Here is a 26508-nt window from a genome sequence, read left to right as displayed (position 1 = left end):
ACTATATACAGTAATGGACTTCTATACATTTTATATCAGATTAAAACTTTGGGTGTAAGATTCAGATAATTATTTATTAAAAGCTAGACATTTTAAATGAGAATAAGAAAGAAAAGTATGTCTTTGTGCCCCCTTTTCCCTGTTCATGCCCTATCGGCCCCCCTGGCTAAACTTTGCTAGATCCGCCCCTGCACAGTTACCAGCCGTCAGCTACGTAGAAAACGATCCTGGTGTAGAAAGTAATATTAAATAAATTCTAACAACAGCTTATCAAGCTTAAACGTGCTGCTGTTGTTCAGCCGCTGGTTTCCTCTTTCTGGTGCAAAGTGGGCCAAAAACAAAGAAGAGAGACAGACTCGCGACAAAAAAGCCGATCAGCTGATCGTTAAGCAGTTTCGTGATTGAAGTAGCGGCAGGAGAGGGAGAGAGAGAGAGAGAGGCAGTCGCTCCATATATTGGTTGTTAAGCTTAATGCGGGAACGCTTTACAAACATTCAGAGATGAACTTGCACACTTGCTTTACTTCTCTCTGGGATAACTTCCTTGGAGATTAAATGCTGGTTTGGTAGCGAGGCTACAAATACACACAGCCGCTCTATCACATGACGCATACTGCTGCAACGTGCTACGGTTATGAGCCGAGTTACACCTTGTCGCAAGTTTTGTGAGCTGCTTTTTTGATATTTAATGGATCGGATTACATTTTTTATTTCTCGCCGATATCCGATCCAGTAATTTAGGTCAGTATCGGACCGATACCGATACGTAATATCGGATCGGTCCATCTCTACTATCAACTACTATTACTAGTACATGCAATTTAAGCTAAACAACTAAAGAAGAATTCACTCACCCATCCAAATCATTGAATTCAGGTGTTCCAGTCACTTCCACTGGCACAGGTGTAAAAAATCAAGCACCTACGCATGCAGACTGCTTCTACAAGCATTCGGGAAAGAATAAGTCGCTCTGGGTGTTCAGTGAATTCCAGTATGGTACTGTGATAGGATGCGACTTGTGCAGCAAGTCCAGTTGTGAAATTTCCTCACTACTAAATATTCTGTTAGTGGTATCATAACAAAGTGGAAGCAACTGGGAATGACAACAACTCAGCTACAAAGTAAAAATCATAGAGCAGGGTGTACTGAGGCACATACTGTGCAGAGGTCGCCCACTTTCTGTCACTACAGACTTCCAAAACTTTATGTGACCTTCAGATTTGCTCAAGACAGAAAACAGTGTGTAGAGAATTTCATGAAATGGGTTTCCATGGCCATGCAGCTGCATCCAAGCCTTATATCACCAAGTGCAATGCAAAGTGTTGGATGCACTCTTCCCTACTGGACTCCAGGAGTCCAGTGGGGAAGAGTGGAGACATATTCTCTGCAGTGAAGAATCACGTTTCTCTGCCTGGCAATCCGATGGATGAGTCTGGGTTTGGAGGTTGCCATGAGAACAGTGTGAAGTTAAGTGTGGGGTTGTTTCAGGAATTGGGCTCGGCTGTTTAAAGGTGAAAGGAACTATTAATGCTTCAGCATACCAAGATATTTTGGACAATTTCATGGTCCCAATTTTGGGGGAACAGTTTGGGGATGGCCCCTTCATGCTCCAGCATGACTGTGCACCAGTGCACAAAGAAAGCTCCATAAAGACATGGATGAGCGAGCCTGGTGTGGAAGAACTTGACTGGCCTGCACATACTCCTGATCTCAACAAGATAGAACACCTTTGAGAAGCATTTGAGAGGAGACTCTGAGCCAGGCCTTAAAATCCAACATTAGTTACAGACCTCAAAAATGCCCTTCTGGAAGAGTGGTCAAAAGTTCCCATAAACACTCCAAAACCTTTTGGAAGTTGTTCCCAGAAGACTTGAGGTTGTTATAACTGTAAAGGGTGGATCAATATTACATTAAACCCAATGGATTAATAATGGGAGGTCACTGAAGTTCATATCCATGCGAAGGCAGACAAGTGAATACTTTTGTTAGTATAGCGTACTAGTTGCATGGGACTTGTTTTAAAAGGAGTAAGTTATGTTACATGTGGTATCGTTCGGGTCAAAGGGTCATCCCTGTTTCTGCTGCATTTGCTACCAATGAACCCTTAGTGAGAGTATGAGTGCTTCCCCCTCATCTGTAGCAACTATAGATCTCAAGTCAGACAAGACACACAGGCTAAAAGCTCATCTGTTTGCCAATGGTGGCTTCCAGACCAGTGACCATACCATTTCTCCTCTGTCCTTGCCAAATTTAATGAAAGTGCTCAGTCCCACGAGAGCCTACACTCACTCAAGCATCAATCATATAATTTTGCATCCTGCTTTGTGAGGAGATCTCATATGCCTGTCTTTTATGCTGCATAGGACATAGAGCTGGGCGATAGAACGATAACGATATGTATTGCGAAATAACTTTTTTCTCGATAGAAAAATTAAACTATTGCGATAGGCCTCATCTCTCTTGTCCTCTTAAAAAAAAACAAAGAACAGCAAATCAAAATTAAGTAGCGCAGAGCCGAACCAATCACAGCCGCAGCGTCACGTCACGTGACTTGTTACGTACAGCACAAGTGTCAAGGCGCACATGTGTATTTGTTTGGGAAGCAGCCAGCCGGGCTGCCCAGGTAATGGAGGAAATGAGTGTGCCAACTAGAGAAAAATCAACCGAGAAAGTGACCGAAGGTTACCGAAGAAAAAAACGATGATGGTTCCAATGCCGGAGAGCTTGTCGAACGGAAGGGCCACAGAAGTTCCGTAGTGTGAAGGTATTTCGGCTATTTCAAGTCTGACAAAAAACAGAGTAGCGCGCACTGTAAATTGTGGCGAAAGCAAGTCTGGAAATACAATAAAGCGGTGCATGCTCAATCTCTGACTGAAAGCGCTAATTCGTCATTCGGCTTTTCTCAGACTAAAGTAACTGTTAAAACTGTTTGAAAAGCTAAGCTATACAACAAGGAGAGATTGAGAATTTCCTTTTAGTTCTGAGTTTATTTGATATTGACAAAAGTTAGTCAATTTTGTCTGTTCTTCTGTAAAACAAACTAAGATTTATTTTTAGAATTAAAATTTTGTTTTCTAAGTGGAATTGACAATTTAGTAGTCTGTTTTGTTTGTTCTATTTTGAAACTTAAACGCTTTAGCGGCTGCCTTTTGTGTAGTTTGCAATATTTGCCTTTATTTATCTGAAACTGAAGTCTCATGTTCCTTAAGTACATCTGCCCTGTTGAACTTATTATGGGAAATAAATATTTAAATCAAAACAAGCTGCTGATTATTTCACATTTTACTTTTGAGCAACGGCACATTTAAATCTTACAAATATAGTTATTTGGCTTATATCGTGATATATATCGTTATCGCCTGAAATGAAAAAAATATATCGTGATATGAAAAAATCTTATATCGCCCAGCTCTAATAGGACAGTAAAATGAAACTTTACTGCGCGCTACAAATGCCTAGGAGGTCAAAAGTTCTCTGGTTGCAGCAGCCAAAGATTCATTTTACTTTTTAGTTTCTCAGTGGAGGTGGGTCCATTTTATTAGCATGACAAATATCAATGCCAGGAAAGCATAAACAGACTTACAAGACCAACTGAATGCAAGTAAAAAAAAAAAATCATCTAATTCGTTTGAAGAAGCAATTTCATCCTGCAAAGGACAAGAGAGGACGGCCTGAAGTAAAAAATTCATTATAAGAAAGCATAGGCACAGAAACAGCATGACAGGAAAATGATGGAGTGTTTCATCCTTTGAGGATAAAACTCAATCAATCCAGTACAAATGCCATGTAAAGTTGGATTTTTTTTCTTTTTTTGAGGCTTAAGCATTAAAGCCTGCCAACGACGGACACACAGATGCCAGGGTGCATGGCTGACACAATGGGATTGCAAGTTAGAGCTGCACGGGATGCAACAGTTCAAGAGAACACAAATGACATCTGCTGTACTCGGAAACAGGGAATTATCCTCCTGCTTGGTATTCCGCGCTGCAGTCCTGCTCGCCATTGTTTCTCGTCGGCGCAGCAGATGACTGAGAAAAGCGGCGAGACAAAGAGAACGGGAGAGCGAGGCAAAGAGACGGTTTTTGCCCACCGACCCAACTGCCTCAAACCTGCCTTTGTTTTCATCAGAAGCAGCCCCGGCTCTCTCCTGGGAGGGTTTGACGGACAGCTCTCTGTGTGCCAATCTATTATGTGATTCCTATCACACAACAGAAACCTCGGTGCTCTGCTCCTCATCTCCTTCTTATTCAGAGGAATGAAAATACATATTTCCCCAACCGCATATAGACACGAGTTTGCCACTCCCTGCACGTCTGGAGGAGAAATGAAAATCATCAAAATGAAATACACAAAGAGAAAGACAATCAGACTAAATGGGGTGAAAGTGCACCTGGTTGCAAACAAACCTGGCCCGCGTGCTGCGTACTTTAGCCAGATTAAGGGCAAGGACAGTTAATTGGAGAAGATCCATTGCCATTAAGCGTTAAAGGGGCAGTGTGGCAAACTTCATGAATAAATCAGTGGTGCTTATTACAGGGACAGAAGCCCATAGTATAATTAGAGCAGCTAAAAACTATGCTTTGCAGCCATTATTCACTACGGGCCCCTGCATGTAAAGATCTGTGTACAGACAGGGGCTCCATTACACATAATTTATTCAGAGTGTCGGGGCTTTAAGCAGGGTGGTAAAAGGGTAATTATGTTAAAAATAACCTCCAAGATGGTCGGAGGAAGGCCACGTCCAGGTATCCCAGTGGAAGTGAGGCGTCACTGGGTCAGCTGCGCTATTATGTCTCTGCCAGTTGTGGACCATTAGCCCGACAGAGGACGTCCTCCACATGCTCAGCATATGTCACAAGAAATCATTATAAGCCGGACTTGGTTAACATTTCAATTAAGGATGCTGGATATTTTGCTGCACACTTTTCAGGCTTCAAAGAAGTCCAGTGAATTTTTTTTTGGTTTGTTTATCATCGTTCAGTATAGAGTACTTTTCCTACATGAAAGCTCTTCATTTAAAGAAGCTGACAACTCTACTGGAAAGACTGGACTGGAAATTCACCGGATTAGTGGTAGACTTGGCTGGAACAGACATTCACAATTACCGTAAGCATTAAAAACATCTGCCAGGTTCTCATTTACTACCACTGGCCTATCTGTGACTGGATCGGCTGCCAGCTTTCTATAAGGAAAGTCTCCACTCATGTGTTTGGTAGTCTATGAGATGTGGCTTATCGAGAGTGCTTTGCTCTCAGACTGCTGGTTTACTTGTGGTTCCTTGGGTATTTAAAAGTAGAATGGGAGGCAGTGACCTTCAGCTTTCAGGCTCCTCTACTATGGAACCAGCTCCAAATTAGGATTCAGGACACAGACAGACACCCTCTCTACTTTAAAGACTTAAAGTATTTCCTTTCTGATAAAGTTTATAGTTAGGGCTGGATCAGGTGACCCAGAATCCTCCCTTAGTTCCATCCGCTGCTCGGGGCTTCCCATGATTCCCATGTTTCTCCTTCACTCAATGGTTTTTAGTCTCTGTATGTTTATACACGACTCTGCATTTAATAATTAATTATGATTCATCTCACGCTCTCTTACACAGTGTGTCTTCTGTCATGTCGCCCTCCAACAACTCACAGCAGATGGCTGCCCCTTCCTAAGCCTGGTTCTGTTAGAGGTTTCTTTCTATTAAAAGGGAGTTTTTCCTTCCCACTGTCACCAAAATGCTTCCTCAAGGGTGGTTCTCTGATTGTTGGGGTTTTCTCTGTATTACTGTAAGGTCTTTACCTTACAACATAGAGCACCTTGAAGTAACTATTGTTGGGATTTGTGCTACTGCAAATAAATAAAACTGAATTTCATTTCATTTCTACACTGAAATACCAATTAGATTCATGTTTTGTTCAAATATTCCCTAAAATCAACAGCTATATTAATTAGTGCTCAAGATTCAGTCATCATTTCATCATGTGTTAATTTAATGGAGTGATTGCACTCTGTTTTATTCAGCCTAATTCAAACCAACCTGGCTGTGATGGATCAATTGCAGAAGCTGAAGAGGCCAACCTGCCAATGAATATCTTTCTATTGCAAATGCTACTGCATTGCCAGGCAGCCCTCCACACCTCATGGAGTAATGAGCGTTTTCTTCAGTCATTTGCACTGCAGAACGAGCACAATGGCACAGGTTCCCAAATTAGTTACCAAGCCTCTATTCACTGCCATTCAACTCCCTTTCAGCACGAGAAAAAAACCTCTTTTGATCACACTGAAATTAGCTCAAACAGCACTCTCGGTTATATGCATCTGAAGGGGGCTGAGATCACAAATCCAATAATGGCTGGTTATGAGCTAGTTATGGAATAAGAGTGGGACTGCTCTTCCGATCTCTATTACTGACCCGTGGATGGAACCGAACATCATATCGGTTGACCTCATTAGCGGCGGCAGGGCACAGAGCTTATTTCTGCTCAAGTTCTTGTCGCACTGTGCTACTCTTAAAAGGACCAAACAAACATTAGTGCAGTCTGTACAACGTCATGAAACGCACACAAAGAAGTAAGAAAGTGAAGCGCAGACACAAAGCAAGAGGAGCAGGTCTTACACCTCATGAAGGAGCCTGTCCATCACGAAGCAAAGTGTCCGGCATGTGCTAACGTCTCACTGCCAGCGCCGACACCTCACGTCGCTTTCTTCCCTTTTCTTCTCTCACTCAATTTTATTCCCCATTTAAATGGGATTGAACTGCAGGGTGTCCGACCCGTTTAGCATATTTCAACAATGATGGGTTTCAAAGTCATGAAATCCATCTGCTGATGAGATTTGGGAGCAGCTGGAACATGATTAAAAGGAGGGACAAAATACCTAGTGACGGAATAAAATGTAAGTCAGTAGGGAATAGCGTTCTTGAGCGTGTTAACTACTTTTTTTTTTATTCCTCAGAGTAATTTGAAAGCAGAGAGCAGCTTTATTAGTGCGCTATTGGAAAAGCAGAGCGGTATTCTTACACCTGCTAGTTGAGCTAAGTTCTAATGTCCAGCTGTGTGGCGAAGGCACGGCTTAAGGGTGAGCGCTGGCCCTACTTTCTTTGGCTCACTTCATTTTCAGATCTACTCGCACAATACGCAGAGGTTGTTTTTGCATTGGGCAGCTTTCATGTAATTATTTCAGAAAAAGAATAAGCATGATAGCATAGCAGTGTCTTCCTCTGAGATAAATGGAAGTGCGGTGACACTGGGCACATGCCAAATCACAAATCATGTGTATTTCATTTCAAACGTTAAGTCTAGCGCTTGTGTTTCATCTATTGACTGAAATAGGACTGAATTTTTCTTGTGAGGAAACCATGTCAGCTACAAGAGTTATTATGACAGGAATAAGTTTGTTATTTCCCTGAACCATCTGAACACTGTGATATTCTCATTGATGGATTATGATTTTGTATTGGCGAGGATTTCTGTCAGCTGGATATTTCACAAACTCAGTTGGGCCCAGTGAAAGGGGAAGGGGATGTTTTTTTTTTTCGGGTAGTTTTTTAAAAATTTCATGTAATAAAAAGCACACGCACGCCCGCGCACAGACACAGAGGGATCTTGATAAAGAAATAATACAGCAGTAACAGAGATTTGTAAAAGATCAATTACACTGGTTATCTCGAATGTGTGAGGCGCCGTCTTATGAGTACATTAATCAGGATCTTTGTAAAAAAAAAAAAAAGAAAGAAAGAAAGAAAGAAAAGCTGTAGTTTACAGCTAATCCAATGCACAAACAAACACGCAAAGACTCCACTTTGAAACAATTAAGAAGCTTTTTTGATTAAACTCATTGATAAAATGTGCATTTGCAATGACGAGAACACCATCAAAGGCTTATCTCAGCATCCCTTCCATTCTACTCGTTTCCTGTCCTCAGTAATATCCAATTATATTTTAAACACTGAGAACTTAATGGAAACCATTTCAGGCCAACTAATTGCCGAACAAAACCCATCCGATGGCTGACGGTTTTCTTCTCCCAAACTTTGTGTTTGTAGAAAAGTTTCAATGGTGGACAGAAGGTATTACAAAGGATCTAGACCCCACAGAGCTCGGTGCAGTGGCCCAGACCTGCACCAGTCTGTGGGCGAGTCAAAGATTTCTACAGGTCTCTGGGCTCCATGTGGAAAAGAGTTGGCTGTTATCTGTTGTGATTAGTCAGTGATCCGAGAGAAGGCAGCGTCTGCTTCAGTCTCAGTGGGAGAGGCTTGGAGTTCACACCATCTTCTTCCCTGGATACAGTTTGTCTGTTTGAGAGTGTGCTTGCCCAGTGTGTGTTTGTGTAGGCCTGCATCTGACTGGCTTTCCCATCACTAAGCATTGTGCACTTGCTCTTGTGTTTTTATCCATGGTCCACTGGACAAAGGGCCATGGGAAATGGAGGCCAAAAGAGGAGAGGTGGTGGCTGGACAGGACTGAAGTGACTGTGTGTGTATTACTGTTTTTGAAAGTGCCTTTATTGAGGTAAGCTGGATAAGGTAAGCAGCACTAAGTGTTTGAGGAGTCACAAGTTCAAGATGCGTTTGAGGTAAGATAAGATAAGATAAGATAACTCTTTATTGTCATTGCACAGTCATACATAGTACAATAGTACAATGAAATTGGAAAACTGTCCTACGTCGGCACTACATGTAACACAACACGACACGATACGACACATCACAACACAACACAAACAACACAACACAGTATAATAACTTAGTAATAAAAAAGAAGAATAAGTGTATTTGTATTGCACACTGTTATTATTGCACATTAATTATTATTGCACCTTGTTATAAATATAAATATTATTATTATTACTGTTTTTACCGTTGTTAACGGTAAGTCCAGGTAGGTAGCCAGTCAGGTCAGCTATTTGCGTTGATCAGGGCTATTGCCCTGTTGTAAAAGCTGTCCTTTAGTCTAAGTCTAGGTGTCCAGCAGGTGAAAGGAGCACTGAGTGACAATGAACTATCTGGAGGTTTGTTTACTGCAAACAAACCTCCAGATTAGCCGTGCTGGGTGGAAAAAAAACTGAAAGGAGACACGCAGTCATCACAAAGTAGAGGATCGTTTTCTTTGTACGGCCAAGCTTAGGAGGCCAAACCAGAAAAACACTTCTTGCTCAAAAGAAAAAAGTAGTACGTGAGGTGAATTTACTTTTGTGTAATAATAGTAATCTGCCTGAAATTAGGCTTAGAAAAAAATCCATTAACTTGTTGCAGAGACAAGATTGAACGTATGATCATATCTGCACACTAACTATTAAGCTGCCAGTATTTTCTGGCATATACTGACATGCATGCTGTTGGACTAATTCATGCAAAAGAAAGAGAAATAATATTTTGTCATTTAGCAGGACACTGACAGGTAACCGCCACAGGCTCAGGAAAATACAGGTTCCTGGTGATGGACAAATCGGCCCTTTGTACATCAACACAGCAGTCCTGCTTTCTCCTGTCCTTTTGCCAAAGAGTCCATGGGCAAGACAATAAATTTGAAACATGATGCAAGTCAGCTCTGGTGGCCCTGGTGTGTGTGTGTGTGTGTGTGTGTGAGAGAGAGAGAAAGAAGATGTGCAAAAAGGGAAACTGCTAAGACAAGAAGGCAGGAAATACAGTAAGTGTGGTCCATTCCCCAAATTGTCAAACTTTTCCCTGTAGATGTGCGTTTGTGTGATGGTTCGGGCGTAGCACTTGCCTAAATCCATGCTCTTGGACTTGCGAGACTTGATGATCTCCAGCTGTGCAGGATTCTCGTACTGCTTCGTGCGCTTTTCCGACATACTCTGGCGACCAAACCCCTCCCTCTGGAATGAAGTGTCAGGGTCTGCGTCCGGACTGAGCGAGCTACAGTTTGATAGGAAGAAAAGACAGAGGGACAAAAAGAAGTAGAAGTATTAGATACTGGCAAGTGTAGAGTCACTCTTTTCATCTGGAGATAATTCTATTGAAGACATATTTTTTTCAGTCATCTACACAGTGCATTAAGTCACACTTGCATGGCCAGGAGACATCCTGATGATAAGACTGAGGAATAAAATCATCCTATTAATATTCACACAACCCCAGACCTCAGCCTAAAATACCCCTTTGCTATCAGATAATGACCATCGGCATTCAATACACACACACACACACACACACACACACACACACACACATTTCATTTCAAAGCCTTTCCTCATCAAGGACACCTACACGTCTGCTTAGTGGGTTCAGGACACACCACAAGTGGGAGACAGGGCCTTGGCCTAGATGTGTATAATACCCCAGGTAGGGTGAGGGTTCTCTGGGGTCACGGCCACTCAAATAACGCCCTCCTCCAGTACATCTGGAGCGGCAGCAAGGCCCATCCCACTGTAGCACACTCCGTTTGAGATCCTCTATCTTTGTCTGGATCTTAATTGAAAATCGGATGGGAGCAGGGAAAGGAGGTCGGGAGAGGCGGACACTGGCATTTGCATGTAGAAACGTGCATTTACAATTAGGTGAGAGGATCTTTGCAATTTCAGGGCAGATGGAAGGTAGGGATGCAGCATCAGTGAAATCTTTACCAAATGGTCCATTTGGTAAAGTAAATCTGTTGGGCATCTTTCTTCGCCTTTAGACAATAATTGTGATGACAAAACAACCAAACGGGACAGACAAAAAAAGAAAAAGAAAAAAAAAGAAGAAATCTAATATATGCTAAATGCAGCCGTTTCTTTTGTTCACATGGTGCTCGTACATGAACGTTTAAATAACAGCAGAATTTTTTTTAATCAAATATTCACATTTCTCCAGATTTGTGGAGCTTTTATGCCAAGTCAAAAGCCATAACTGCAACTATGTAACTTCAGGAGTAGTGAGGAAGTGGATATTTGTAAATGTATCCTCTTGGAGCAGATGCTACTTCAAGCACCCCTCAGCATTTGGAATATCAGTTAACTGCAGGCGTGCCGGCATTCGTTTCCATGTAAACAATTCTTATTTAGGTCGTCAACCCCACTTAACAAGAGAGCTGCTTCAATGTGTCGCAGAGGGGGCTGGCGTCAACGTGTTGCTTTACTGTCAACCGTACCTGACAATCCCAACTAAGATCAGACTGTCTCGCAGGACCATCTCCAGATGACACAGGAAGAGAGGGAGGTGGAGCAGGAACAGAGGAATGACAGCACAGATGTATTATTCATTTATACATCATCCCTCGCTTTTTTTTCTCCTCTCATCATTCTGAGCCCCGCAAAAAAAAAAAAAAATAAAGGCGAGCATGGCCTGTATTTTTCTGTCTCTGCAAATGTCATGTGTCGGAGCGTGACTGAGGCTGTGCATTTTCAGCCTGAATTTAGATTTCATTTACTCTCACTGGTATTGTGTTATGGAGCTGAGTTGCAAATGGAGGCAATATAGGTGAAAGCAAGAAACCAGCAGGTGGGAATCACACAGGGGCCGTCACTCAGGTACAGAGAGCTGACGACCACGCTAAGATTTGTGAGAGTAATTAAAGAGATTAGCAGCTGGGACAAAAAGGGCATGCAGCTTTTTTTGAGCAAAAATAGTGAGAAATCCACACAAAGAAAGAGCGAAGCTGAGAGGGAGCAGCTGAGCGGGTGGTGTAAATTCACTTAGCTGGGGGTCAGAGCTGTTGGTTTAAGCTGCTGCCCATTTTAGCACCATCTCTGATTTACTTTGGCACATACGGAGCAATGACTAAATGCCTAGCATGTGGATCTAGGGTAACCTGAAGAGAAGCGGCAACTGTGCTGCTCTGAACTGCTTTTTAAGCTAAAGGTACCTGCTGTTGAAACCTGCACCTCAGGTCTCAGAAGCCATAACTATTTAAAGAGGTGGTGATGACCAGCGGCCAAGCAGTTCCTGAAACTATCTTGGGCTGAAGACGTGTGTGGACTTCACATCTTTTTATATATACTCTATTCAGAGCCAATTAAAGCAGCACAAAAACCTCATGCGTCATTCTCGCCAGGACATGTTCTTTCTTTTTTTAACTGTAAACTAACACAAAGTTTTACAGCTGCTGATGAAAGTATGAAGATGGGGACAAAATTATTAACCGCCCCTTATGAAATTTTGTTTTTTTCAAAATTATCCCACATGGGTTTTTTTTTTTAAAACAGAATGGGGATTTTCCACATAGCATTTCAAGATTCCAGATCCTTTATTTGTCACGTGCATAGTTATACGAGTACAACACGCAGTGAAATGTGTCCTAATACACTCCTCGACTGTGCAAAAAGAGAGAGAACATTATATACAGTAGGTGAATATATACAAAGAGGACATTATGTGCAGTAAGCGAGTGAATTATATATATGTCTTTCTTTAGAAAGCCTAAATTATTTATCTTTGCACACAATAACAGAACTGTTTCATAAAAAAAACAAAAATGACAACTGTCAATATTATTATCAACCCTGAAAAACTGGCCCTGACATCGTCCCCATAGCGAAACACGGCGGTGGGAGGATTATGCTGGGGGAACGCTTCAGTGTGTCTGTAAATGGAAATCTTGTCAAGGTAGAAGGAATTATGATAAAAGATGGATATGTGAAGATTTTGAAAGAAATCAAAGTAGTCCGCAGTAAAACTGGGTCTGGGTCATCGTTTTGTCTTCCAACCTGATAACGATCTAAAACACACGTCGCACCTGATGAAGAACCAAAGCTGTGTTTCAGACTCCTTGCTTTGGTTAAGAGCACTTTGGAAATGCTTTTAAGAATAAGGTTTTTATAGGGAGGCTAATCAGTCCTCATCTGTACATATATCAATTACAGAGCTTCTGCTGAGTGGTCATCAATCAGATGTGGCTTTCAAAACCTCTGTCCATGTTTAAGATGCTTCTTAAGCTCAAAACTCTAGTTTAGTCAGCTCTGACTGGTTGAGCCTGTGAAGCTGAGACCCATACAGCATTCCCCCTGGAAAAGCTACCTTACATATTCAATATTAAACAGGATTTAACAGTGAAAAATACAGCGTGGCCAATTAGAAGACGAATTTGGTCATCTAAAGAATGGCAAACTTCCTTCTTCGGGCCATCGAGCCTGCCCACGTCTCTGGACTGTATTTAGACAGATGTTTAGAATACATTAGTGGTTTTTCAGATTCTTTATTTTGTATTTAGCAGTGACTCAAACAAAATTCCATTCACAGAATTTAAAAAAATTGGGATCCATAATGAATGTTTTTTTGTCTGTCAATATTTGTTTCATTTGGTCCATCTGTTAATGGAGGAAATAGGGTACATACAGAATTATATGCATATACATGCTATGATCACTATAGTAAGATCATTACTGCAACTCTACCTCTTACTTCTTTCAAACACTGTTTCTATGTCTCCCCCATTCTGAACAGATGCTTTCCTCCCCATTCAAAGTGCTCCCATCATCTAAAATTAAACAGCGCTGAGGATTGCTCACAGGCAAATCCACAGCTTTAACTTACATTTTACATCACTTGTTCCTCACTCCTTACTTCCTCGCAGGAAGTTGAACGTGTCAAACTGCACATTGGCCTCGTTGCTAAGCGGCGTGTGTTAAAAGCCCTCTGCGCTCACAATTACCCTGGTGATACTGTTTCTTTTCAAACTTCCTCTCTGTCTTTTGCTCAAACCTTTTTCACTTGTGTTTAAAAGTGACCCCAAAGAGTTAAGTCTCTCCTACTTCTTAGTGCAGCTAAGTCTGACCGGGTGGGGTTCTTTATATTAGTTTCAGTGCCTTGGAGAGGGGGCAAGGGGTGGAGAGCAATGCCCAGCAAGGTGCTTCTGAAATGGTTATTCTGAGGTTTGAGGAGGGCGATTCAGTTGACTGCTTGGATGCATAGCTGAGTCGGGGAGCTTGAAGCTGCCTTCAATCACTGTATGAAGTCCTGCATGAGAAGTTGGTGCAGTGGTTTGTTTTGCTAGCATGTGCACCAGTGGACACCAGACAGTCCAAATACTGGCTAGTAGAAAAGAAAGGTGAAATACGAGATTACTTTTATTTTGTTTATTTCTTAAACGCAAGCAGATTTTAACAAGGGATGTCTCATATAGCTGCTTTTGCTTCACTCGCTTAATTGCACACATAAATCATCAAACTTTAAACGCGGATATAAAAACTGTAAGACAGCGCGGTTCGATCAGTACCACACAGCGGAGCAGCTGCACCTGCGATTTGCCGTAATTCCCTTTTAATTGTGATGAAGTTGCCGAGAGAGGCAGAGAGAGAGAGAACAAGATCAATTAAGACCTCTTTGTCCGTCTGCTCCCTCCTGTGCCGACCCTCTCATTCTTTCCCTGCCTGGTTTACGAAGCCTTTAATTGAGTTTGGCTAGATGGACTGCTCCGGTCTGCTCGTACACGACAACGACTGACAAGGACCGGGCAAAGATATATTTTGGTGTGTGTGCAGGCTAGGTTAGCTGCACCCCTGTCACAGTGACACAGAGCAGGTCGCACAGACACAGAGTGTGCGATGCAGGAAGTCGGTGAAGGGAGGGCACAGAAATGAGACATATTCACCATATCCATAAACCTAGAAGGGAATGATAGCATTAAAAGAAAAAAAAAGGTCCAAATATGCTGTGAAACCGTGTGAGTGTGTGAGCTGTCTGGCATTTAAGTCACTACCACCTTAAATGGAAATTTGAGATTAGTGAAATTGTGTGTGAACCCATCCACGCCTGTGCAGCAGAGCTGTTTGCATTTATATGTAGTTATGCTGATAGTTTGATGGGAAAAACATGTGCTTAACAGAGCACTTGTGATCCTTAGTTACACTGCTGATGACAGAGACTATTAGGGAGTCAACCGAAGTAGGTAGTCCCCCTGCAAAGTTTGTTTGTTCGTGTCCGCGCGAACCATTTCCACTTTATATGTTAATTTGCGAAATTGTTTACCAGCCAATGTGTATCTAAACACTCGTGAGACTGAGAGCACCGGCACGGCTGTGTGTATTTGCGGGTGTGAAAAATGGATGTGTGGGTACGCTTGTCTCCATCCTTGCTGCTTGACAGAGTGTTTCGGAGCTGCCTGGGAAATGATGTTTCCACCTGTGACATCTCACAAAGACAGAGAAGGACACAGTCTAGTTGTCTCTCTCGCTCTCTCTCTCTTGCTTGCTCTCCGTTGCTCTTGCTGTCCATTTCTCTTCTCTCTCCACTTAATGAGAATTGACACCCATCTTCCCCTCTGTCAGCCTTACCCAGGCTGAGGTCCAAAGCAGGATGAGGGCAGACACGGTAGTCTTGTGTAGATTAGTGTTGTGACAGTGCCCCTAACGGACCAAGTGAGAAAATGGCAGGTAACTTTGAATAAGTCTGCATCTTTGATACCAGTTATTATTATTTTAAAATAACTTGTATTGGGAGGTAGCCCCACAAATTGGTGTTCCATGAAACCCAGGGTTTAATATTTAATTCCAAATTGTATATAGAAAATGGACATAGGCACTGTAACATTAGTCATTAGTTTTTGAACTCCAGTAGCTTTATGTTGAATCTTTACTGGCATCTGTTTGTGGAGCCAAAATTATGTTATTTAGATAAGAAGGTTAAGTAGAGTGGAGTGAAACGGGGGCAATGAAGAGACAGAGATATCAGATTATTAGTAACATACATATTTAAATGCTAAGATTTCAATTGCCAAAAACTGTTGGCTGCCTGTGCCACCACTTAGTAGCTCAGCAGCTCTTAGTAGGTACACCTATAAATTTGAAAATCCTACGTGACTTGTGCTGGTGACCTTCTTGAGTTAAGGTGTTTGCAAGATGTTCAGAAAATTTGACCTCTGACCTTATAATGTGTAATATCATCGGTATTCAAATAAAAAAGATGCAAGGAGACGCAATTCTGGTGTCACTTTGAAAATTATACATCACTTAGTTCTCGAGTTGTCATATTCATGAATTTTGGTGCCCACATCGCCCACCTAGCCACCCACCCGCTGGGGTGATGACAACACCCCAAGCCTTTGAGGTTGAGTGGTAAAAACTGCTGCATGAACTTCTTGGACAAACTATAACAAACAGTTGGTCATATTTTTTCCCAGGCAATTATAATATTATAACAGCTCTTAAACTGTAAACTCTGTCAAGGGTTACAGTTCAACAGTTTAAAGTAGCAGAACTGAACCCAGTTACAGGGTAACCAAGTGGAACAAGCCACGGAGACCAAAACACTCTTTGTACTCTTTTTGTAAAAATGGTCATCGTTTAAAGTTGGTCATTTAACACACAACGGCGTTTATGGGGAAAACTTCTGCTCATATTATATCATAAATATAAAATGCAGTATATGCTACAATATCTTGTAATCAAAGGCAAAGGTGTTGATAAGCTGTTACGAGCATTACTTTTGCCAGCTGTTACATTTCATGACAAGTTGAATACTTGTCATGAATACTTTATTATACTTTGATTTATTATTAGAGTCAGTTACATTTAGCATGAGAAACAGAGGTGGGTTAATGAGGAGCTAAATAACTAAAAACCAAATCACTGTGGAAACGGGAAGCTTTTGTTGTTAGGAGAGAAATTTGCATTCTCTCACAGAGACTCATCTTCAAGAAGATGATTTGAGCACTTGTTGTCTCCCAAGCACAGTCTTTTATTTTGTTTTCTTCCCATGCTACACTGCAATATGAACATGTGAGTGCTTTTAAGAACTGGTATTTTTGCTTCTGAAGGACGCAGCTGAACGCATCCTCAGTGAGGACTTCACGAAGGACCGAGGGGAAGGATTGCTGCGAAGGAGCAGTATTTATACAGATGTAGCCCATGGTGCTGAGCAGACAGAATCAAAGGTAAAATTAAAACTTTGTCTCTGAGCTACAGTGGTCCTAAGAGGTCAAATACAATGATGCAATATAAGAAACACCAGCAATAAAGAAAAACACTGCAAAAGCACATAAAACTCAACAGAAACTGGATGAAACACAAAGGAAGTAAAAAAAAATCTTGCAAAAACCCCACAATGGTAATGTTTTTAGGGAACAGCTTCTGAAGAGATAGAAACCAAAACATGCAAAGGATTGCACTAAGACTTAAAAGAAGCAGAGGATTCATCTGTGCTGTGAGGGAGAAAAAGATGCAGGTAATGTGTGTTTTAATCACATGGGTCATGTAATACTGTAGATACATGTTGCTATTAGCCGTTTAGCCGTTAGTTTGTCTCTTACTGTTAGCTGTTCCGTCACATTATTGTCTCCCCGGAAGGTTTTTCATTTTTGTTTTTTTTGTGAGCTTTTGCAGCATTTTTTCTATTTCCTGGGGCTTTGCTGCAATGCATTTGACCTTTCTGGGCCACTTTAGACAGCATTTAGTTTTGAAACTGACTGAAAAGTTTCTTCAGTAAGTAAACATCTTAAAATGTGATTTTTTGCAAATTTGGATATCTTATTTCAGAGTTCTTGAGTTATACAACAACAAGCTCATTATTTGGACTATAAAGGCACCCTTAAAAACAACTAGAAGTGGACTGTTTCTCTTGTGAACTGATACAGACACACCCTGCAACTGCACTTTGTCAACTTCTGGGATGAAAACCAGGTGGAAACTAGAAACATTCATTTGCATCTTTAAAAGAGCCTGATGTTAAAATACATTTTCTTTTTTTAAATTTCTCTGACACTGTTCCATGTTTGGGAGAAAAAAACCTTTCATCTTTGCACTGATCCAAATTATTGTGCAAAGCTGTAATATCAAACCCCTCTTTGTATCTGTTGTACTGTAAATCATTTGGACATGGCCTTTCCTGTTTGGCTTTGGATTCAAACTAATGAAGGAAGGAGGAGGCACAGCTTAGGGAGTTATTGCTTCAGGTCAGGACCAAAGATATTCAAAGTAATAATTTACAACCCCCTGTTTACCCAGTGGAACCTGACAGACGTGCTGGCTTCCATCACTGCTTTGAATCATTCTCACACACTCTTTAACCCTGCTCACTGACATCTTGGACTTAAGCAACGCAAACACTGATCTCTACAGCTGGCTGCAGGTTCAGTCAAGTGCATTTCTAAGGAACTTTTACAGGAGACTATCTAGACTTTGGGGCAGACTTTAACTAGTGACTGACTTCAAGTCCCAATCTAGTTTGACTAAGCGCAACACGTCACTGCCAGTAGTAACAATCATAGCAATAAAACGGTCTATAATACAGCAACAACACATAAAAGTTGCATTACCATTTTAAGATCTACAAGCGCAGAGTTGTAATATTTACAACTCATTTTATGTTCATTTCAGGCCTGTAAAAGTGATGAAACACTGAGGGAGCACTAAGTATGAAGGGAGGGAAACACAGGCTTACGTTTTCACTCAGTAAAATATGAACAAAGACTTGCACACATTCTCAAAACATGCACCATGGAGATATAGTAGCAAGTGATTTTAAGAATAAAAAAATAGTAGGCTGTTCTAATATTTCATCACAATATACTGTATATGAGATCTTCCTCTAGACCAACCATTTATCTTGAGGGCAATGTTCCCTCTAAGCTGCGCACGTGCGCAATTGTGCACTGTTGGCGCAGTCTCTGCGCAGAGAAAATCTGCATTGCGCACACAAAAAAACTTCTAACCTGAATTGAAATTAGAGTAAATATGTGCCGACACCGGTGTTTTAGCTAGCAAAGCGGCGTGGCTGATGTGGAGTGAAGCCACCTTAATGACAACGTGTACAACCTTTGGAGATGTGAGCAGGACAGACGGAAGAATTAACGGAAAAAGTGTGGACTTTATACCAGTTTTTAAATTGTGTTGATAGGCCACGTAAAACCAGAGTTATGATAAAAAATATGCAATGTTTGGTTTTCTTCCTGAATACTATTGTTGTTCATATTTACTGCGGGAAGAAACGGTAAAAACGGCGTTTTATAAGGAAAACGCTCGAAAGCACTCTCCACCTGTGAGCAAAGACGAAACCAAAACACCCCCCACCCTTCCCTATTGGTCGAAAAATGTACCATGTCGACCAATCAAAACATGGCATTTAGTTGTTAAGAAACGGGAGGAAGTTTTAGGAGTGACGGCGGTGCTCTGAGATGTGAGAGATTTGAGACGTTTAGCGCAAATCTTGTGTAGTTAGTGTGTAGTGTAGTCAATAGTTTTGTTGTGTGTGTCAGAACAATGAGGCGACTGCTGAATGTTACAGGTGTTACAGGAGTGATACATCTCCTGTTGTCAGGCCTGCAGGTATCAGGCTGTTGTTCTCCTTTATCTGGACAGAAATGATTTTTTGGAGTGGCACAAATAATTTGTGTGGCATCAGATTTCATGCAGAACAGCTGATTGTTCTGTAAATAGTTTGAAATGTTTGTTTAAAAAACCGCCTTGGCTGCATTTTTAGGTAAAGAGCTGCAAAAAACTTTGTTGTTTCCAAAACTCAGTAACTTTTTTGAAGTAGTAACTATATAATTAATTGCCCAGCATTGGTCATTATATGCTGTATTTTGCAGACAGAGAGTTACAGGACTCTCTCCCAGACCACAGACTCATAATACAAGTCAGAGTTTTATTTTTTAAAAAAAAGAAGAAAGTTGTGTTTTCCAAATTGGAGTTCGAGTTATTTTTACTTCCAATAGTGTTAAAATACTACACAGGTCATTAACAAGATTTTTTTTTTTTAAATTTTCATTGTAAGTGGGCTAAAGCAGTTAATTAAACATAGTCTAACAGAAATGTAAATGCTGTAATTTTATTATTTTAATAAACCATGTAACTTGGATGGATTCAACGCTGGTGTGACCACAGTGCACACGTCTAATGTCGCTCACAGTGGTCCACGAGATCGCTCAGGGAGTTTGTGTGTTCGCTCAGACACGTGAAAAATTAGAGGGAACATTGCTTGAGGGCCACAGCGCTGGCCCTTGTTCTGCCGGAGGTTTCTTCCTCTTAAAAGGGAGTTCTGCCTTCCCACTGTCACCAAATGCTTGTTTATAAGGGGGCCATCTGATTGTCAGGGTGCTATGTAGACAACATGTATACAGCTGAATTAAATTGAGCTGAATGTAATCGAATTGAAAGCAGAGAATGTACTTTTATAAAATCCTAGAGACTAAAATCAGCAACAGAAACGACAGAGATAAACTAAGCTTGAATGAATCTCACAAGCAGCTGGTATGTATTGTGTATTAGTGTGTGTGAACAGAGTCACATAGAGTGCAAGTGATAAAAAAAAAACCCAAGAACAAATGAATAAAGGGAATTAAATAGCAGAAAACACCAAATGTGAATTTGTTTAATTCCAGTAAGTGAAAAAAGTGAAGACCAATAACAGAAAGATCATGAATTACAATGATTTTATCAGCCAACCAGCTTTTTTTGCACTTTGTGCATTCACTGTAGGTGTATGGCCCCTTGCAAGGCATCTCCCAAGACGATGCAAGGCTGAATAATACTGAAAGCCAAAGGTGAGACTTTCACAGCTCTGTACAATACATATTCAGTGCATATAGACCCCTGGCACCACTGTTGCAGAGCTTAATTAAAAAGTAACAGTTCCGGTACATTGGAGTCTGACTGACCCACATCCCCTGCTGGCTCAATATGCCTGTTAACTCTGTGTATAAGTGTGTGCGTGTGTGTGTTTGGTGGGATATTGGGGGCACTTGAAAAGGGAAATGAGAATGGGTGTAAGTCAGTCAGAATGATGATACACACTTGATGCGTTTAAGCAGCTGTAAGCATTTGCATAAAAAAATGTGTGCATGATGTGTGTGTGTGTGTGTGTGTGTGTGTGTGTGAGAGAGACATGAATTATTCAGAATAACCCTAGGCAGTGCTATATAGCGCACTCCTGCCTTATGTGCTTACATCATGCATGTGCGTGTGCATGCGTGCGGTTGTGCATTTGTGTGAGTTTATAGACGGGGAGCGTGTGAGGAAACCTGAGTGCATTTCAGCCATGCACTGTGGACCTAATCCACTATGACAAACCTCTGACATCACGTGCACAACAGGCATGCTGAGCAAATCCAGTCATTTATAATGAATGAGACAGAGAGAGAGAAAAGGAAGAGTGAGAGGGTAGAGAGTCTCCAGGGAAAACGGTATAAAAATAATAATAATAAAAAGGAGAGAAAGAGATAGAGATGCTCTATCTGTGGCAGCCAAAAACATCATCTTCAAGCCACTTGCTGCCACTTGTTGCATGCATCCATGTGACCTCAAACAGCCAATCATCAAAAAAAAACAAAACAACAACAACAAAGAAAGAATGCAAAAATTAGAAACAATGAGTGGTTAGTGGAAATGCACTTGCTGATTTCTTTTGTCTCTGTTATTCAGACAAGAATTACAAGATGATTGGATGTCTTGCCAATATATTTCCGGTAACTGAACAATACAATCAATTCAGGAAATGTCAGCTGAAATTTTAGAATAACTACTGGCTATTTTAAAGCAGATATAAGTGTTGAAATGCCATTCTTTTTTCTACACCCTCATCCCTTTTCTTTCCTTTGTGTCTACTGGTTCCTCTTCTTATCTAGCTAAGCTCTTTAAAGAGCTTGTTCTTCTGAAAATGCTGAAGTATCCAAGTTTCATTTACATGTCGAAATGTGTCAGCAGGGTGGCACCAGTCGGGCTGCAGCCTGAGTGGGGTGCCGAAATCCCACAGGTGGTGAGGGTGAGAGTGCTGGAAGTAGAATATGGGTCCCCAAGAGTGTTGCTGTGTGACTACTGCTGCTGATCCCATTACAGTTTCTCTCTCTCCTCTCACACACACACACACACACACACACACACACACACACACACACACACACGTACCTATACCCAGACTCATATTTTGGGATTCCAAGCAGAGCCCTAAAGCAGAATGTCATTACTGTCCCACAGTGAACTCTCTGTACGATATGAAAACTTTATTTCCTGGTTTGTTACGACAGTAAGACTGTCCCGTTTACCAGTTTCTACTAAGGAAAAATTATTACACTATCTAAAAATTGTGGGAAATATTTTGCAATATCTGAAAATGCATGCACATTCTGGCAAAAAATAAATGAATAATCATAATTAACTGGTATGACATTCTGTAAAATATTCAATCCAAAAACTGTGATGCTCTTCCTTTTCTGGACCAGTTCTGGGTAAACGTAATCTCCTGCCTCAGCGGTGGAGACTTTGGCTGCGCTAACAAACTAGCCAGCCTACACCTCATATAAACTCTGTCCTACTCTCTCCCACACAGGGGGCCGTCTGAAGTCCATCAAGCCATAAATAATTCAGCCGACTCTGCGCAAAGTGAGAACAACCTGCAGCTTACCATTCATTCTGTCCGGGCAGCTCATGAATCCAGGGAACTGGGTTTTCTCCCACAAAACCCATGTCATCATGGGAGCTGGATGACGACTGGTCAGACAGGTGGGGAGGGAGCAGCGGTGGCCTGTCGTCTTCGATCATTACTATGTCGTCCTGTGGCATGTTCACAGTCGGAGAGAGCTGGAAGCGACCTGAGAAAAACCAGGACAAGGAGAGACTGATTAGCAAATGGAGTGTGACCGCGTATATTTGAGCTTCATTTCAATTATAACATTCAAAACTGCGTCAAGACCCATTTATTAAACTTTTTTTTTAAAAACGCACACACCCCATGTGCAGACATATTTGTGTAAATATAATTTTATCTTGCGTTCCTAATTAACAGCATGACATTGCAAACAGATAATGCTGAGGACGTTATTTTGCAAAACTAGTGGATTTCTGTTCTTATCTGGAGTAGCAGTACTGAATGGAAATAACTAACATCTTCTAAATGATAGCACAGTTCACTCATGGAAAGTCTAAGTGGCCATGAGGACTCATAAGACAAACACAAAGTGCTCTAATGTCTTCTATCCAGTCTCTTAATGTCACAGGCAAAAGTTCTGGACCCGGGTAGTTTTAGCCATTCTCCTTCACTCTCCTCCAAGGACAAATACGAGCAGAAAAAGGCCTCCCCCTGATCTGTATTCTGTCCCGCCTGACCCTCCCCGCTGAGGACTTCTTTGAATCGCTCTTTTGCTGCTCCTCAGGAGTCAAAGTCAATGGGGAATGTGCTGGCACTCAGCGCCAAGGGCAACAGAAGGGTTGTTCAACAGCATGAGAAGTGGCATTACAATGAAGAGGCGGAAGCTTCATTCTGAAAGCCGATCGGCGCACGAAGAAGTCGTGCGCCGATCCAAACGTGAGACAAGTGATGAGATGTGAATTCAGCCACACACCTGCTTGCCATTAGACAAAGTCTTTCAGAGATTCTGGACTTCCTGTGGTCGTTGCTTTTGTTTCCATTATCACAGAACTATTTTGCAAATTTAATAGCTTAGGAACAATTGTGTGTAATCACTAGCAGCAGACAACAATATTTACCCTGGCAGGATCCCAACGTGAATCTGAGAGTCATTTAATTTCACTGGGGCCCGACGAATGATAAATGCACGTTGTGGAAGTAAATCTCAGCACCAATCAATGCAGCAGCGAGTGGTATAGCTTAGTTTCGGTACTTGGAGATTAAAAAAAGGGAAGAAAAAAACCAAAGAAACAAAACAGAACATCTGCGTGGGAGAGGACAGAAATAAAGGCGCGCTTATCCAGCACACATAGCGCCAATGAAAGTCAAACAAAAATCAATGTGGAAAGTTGCGTTTTTTAGGTGACTTGCCATGTTGACGTGTGACAGAGGAGATTTGTGATGCCTTAAGTTAGCTCACTTTAGGCCTAGCAGACAGCTGCTGGCTATGGCGGACTATATCAGCTCACCTGCCAATCCAAGTGGCTTGGCCCTGAAAAAATCCAAACCAGTGAAGCACAAAAAAATCTTTCCGTCATACAGTTCTTATAACTGGGAAATTATCTATGGAAGCCAAAGAGTTTTTGTAGTACCACCGTATTGCTGTGAAGGCTGACATTTTACTTTGAAAGTCTATGGGGACTGACTGGCTTGTGTAGCAAGGCTCAAGTGGTCATTAAAAGAAACTGTCAGGTTTGGTAACTGCAGCTTTAACAGCTTTAACTTGAAGTAATTGTTTTCTGCACAGGTTTCAGTCTCTTGTGTTGTTGTGGAGGAATCATGGAGTGTTCTTTAAAAAAGTCTTGTTTCATTTCATTGGGGTTTGTGGGAAGTCTTAAATGGACGGCTCTCTTAAGGTCTGGCCACAGCATTTCAGTCAGTTTCAGGTCAGGACTCTGGGTTGTTGCAACTTTGACTCTTCTTTAGCTATTCTGATGCTTGTTCTGTTGCATGAACTATTTTCAGCCAAACCTTAGCCGACAGACAGCTGGCCCAACATTTGTCTCCAGAGGACTTCACGATCGACTTGATGACAGAAAGCTGGCCAGGTCCTGTAGCTCCAATACAATCCCAAATCATGACCCCTCCATCACTGTCCTTCAGATGTGGTATGAAGTGTTTGTGCTGTGCTGTGTTGTAACACTACATAACAAACAACTCTATTTATTGATTCGTTCAAATGCAACTGAACAGCCGTGCCGCTGTTTTTAAGAGATAAGGGGGAACACTTCCAAACAAGCCATACTTGTTCAGTCATTTTCTAATCTATCAACTTAAACTTTAAAATTTAACATTCTAACTGAGACCTGCAGAGTCACAGTCAAACCTTGGGGGGAATTTGCATGGATGTCCACTCCTGGGAAGATTGCGGCATTGTGTTAACAGACATCTGAGTGCTCCATACCAGCAAACTGAATGCTCCTTGCAAAGGCTTTTATAGAGGTACCTAATTTTTTTACTAACTACACCCTTGACGGCAAAGTCATGTGAAACCTTCTTTTTCACATGACCGTACTTTTGTATCTGTTAACCGATTCTACTGAAGGACTAGTCCTTTTGTCTTTAGATTGCTAATCTATAGCAGTTAAGATGGCTACCAACACTGTACAGGTGAAATGAAGGCCATTTCTCACTCAGACAGCTTGACAGAGAACCACAGGTAATTGAATTCCCCCCGTACTGTAAATCAGGAGTATTGGAGTAATGGCAGTGATAAGTCCAGGAAGTCAATTAGGCTAAGCTAAATGTATCATTCTCACAGTAGACACACCAAGAAGATACCAGTTATTGTATAGTTGAATTTTGATTATTAATCAAAGTGGTTGAAGTAATTTCTCAAGTTATTATGATAGTTTCTTTCAATAATGTCTAGGTTCAAGGGACATGAAGGTAAGTAAAATCTGCAGTCTATTAAAGTGAGAATATATAATTATGGTTTTACTTCTGTATATCTGTATAAGTAATATACGTGTACAATTCTAATTCTGACCCTATTTTCTGAGCCTTTTCTGTCATGACAGCACTACTAAGTCATTTTCCCTTCAAAATTTCAAATATCATGCTTTACAGTCAGTTTAGCAAAAGTGCGACAGTGTCAATAAAAGATGCCCTGCGGTTGTGTTTCCACAGGGGCTTTTCTTATACCCGCCTTTACATTCCCTTAGTAGGTAGACGGAATTGCTTCTCGGTTGCATCAGCAACAGAGACTTTGACTGCAGCAGCAACCTGGAACAGACACAGAGTATTAACTATGTCTTTCTAAAAAAAAAAAAAAAAAAACCCACCCAAAATAAAACTTTAAAACTTTTAGTGCATGTTCACTTACACCATACACGGATGGAACATTTGCTCAAACTTACAATATGCTCTCTTTAAGACAACACACCATCTATAATCACCTTACATACACTTGTGTCACGGTCCACTTTGCTAGAGGACACTGCTTTAATTAGAAAGTCTGCAGGCTTTTCTCCCAGCTTCATGAAATATTTCCAGTCAGGACCCCTTGACACAAGTGACCAGCACTGCAGATGAAAAGTCGTTACAGTTACCCCGCTTCCGTGCCTACGTGCACATGCACTACTGCACTGTATGAAGAGTGCGCAGGAAAAACTAGGGCCGTGCCGATGCTTTCAAAGGTGAAAAAATAATTAGAAACTGCAGCGAATGCTTTTCTGCAGTTGTCAGCATAATCAGCATAGAGGGAAATCACAGCCCGCCTACTCATGATACTTGACTCTGAACATGACTAACCGGGACAATGAAACAGACGAGACTAAGGTTGGCTGGAGAAGACAAAGAGAAAATGGCTCACAGGGAACAATATGTTGATACGAGTTAAATCACACTGTGGTTCATAAAACTTGGCTGAGCAAAGGGCGGAGTGGGAATAGAGGCAGACGCTTTTCAGCAACTTGGAACAGTGAGGCTCAGATGGAGCTGCTCACTCACTGCTTTAACACCATTGTCTTTTATCAGCTCCTCACAGTAGCTGACGAGAGGGGGAAAAAAAGGCCAGGTGACAAAACCAGCCGAGACATTTCACTTCCTTTTGCCAGCCAGATCGACACAGTGAACAGTCATGTGTGTTGGAACTCGGACTAACTAGTGATGGAGGCATTTTGAAAGTCACTTCTGTTCGTTATGGAGAAATGATTCTAAATGCAAACAAGTGCTGATGAAATAATGAGCAAGAATATTCTTAAGGCTTTCTTTTGTAATTGTTGAGCGTTTCTTCCTGTTAAAAGGGAG

General features: G+C 41.4%; 1 protein-coding gene across 3 annotated transcripts in view; it reads right to left on the bottom strand.

The window, feature by feature from the left end:
• The window catches only part of LOC100702913 (partitioning defective 3 homolog), a 346275-nt gene that overhangs the window by 109257 nt on the left and 210510 nt on the right, over window positions 1–26508 (bottom strand). For all 3 annotated transcript variants that reach the window (XM_025910173.1, XM_025910174.1, XM_005471661.4), the window contains exons 16-17: window positions 22255–22441; window positions 9713–9861 (exon numbers count right to left, since the gene is read on the bottom strand). In XM_025910173.1, the coding sequence (XP_025765958.1) occupies window positions 9713–9861; window positions 22255–22441 (336 nt within the window). The remainder of the gene's footprint in view (window positions 1–9712; window positions 9862–22254; window positions 22442–26508) is intronic.

This window comes from Oreochromis niloticus, linkage group LG9, assembly GCF_001858045.2.
Source record: "Oreochromis niloticus isolate F11D_XX linkage group LG9, O_niloticus_UMD_NMBU, whole genome shotgun sequence".
NCBI lineage: Eukaryota > Metazoa > Chordata > Actinopteri > Cichliformes > Cichlidae > Oreochromis > Oreochromis niloticus.
Note: the sequence above shows the minus strand (reverse complement) of the source record. Positions and strands in the feature narration are given on the sequence as shown.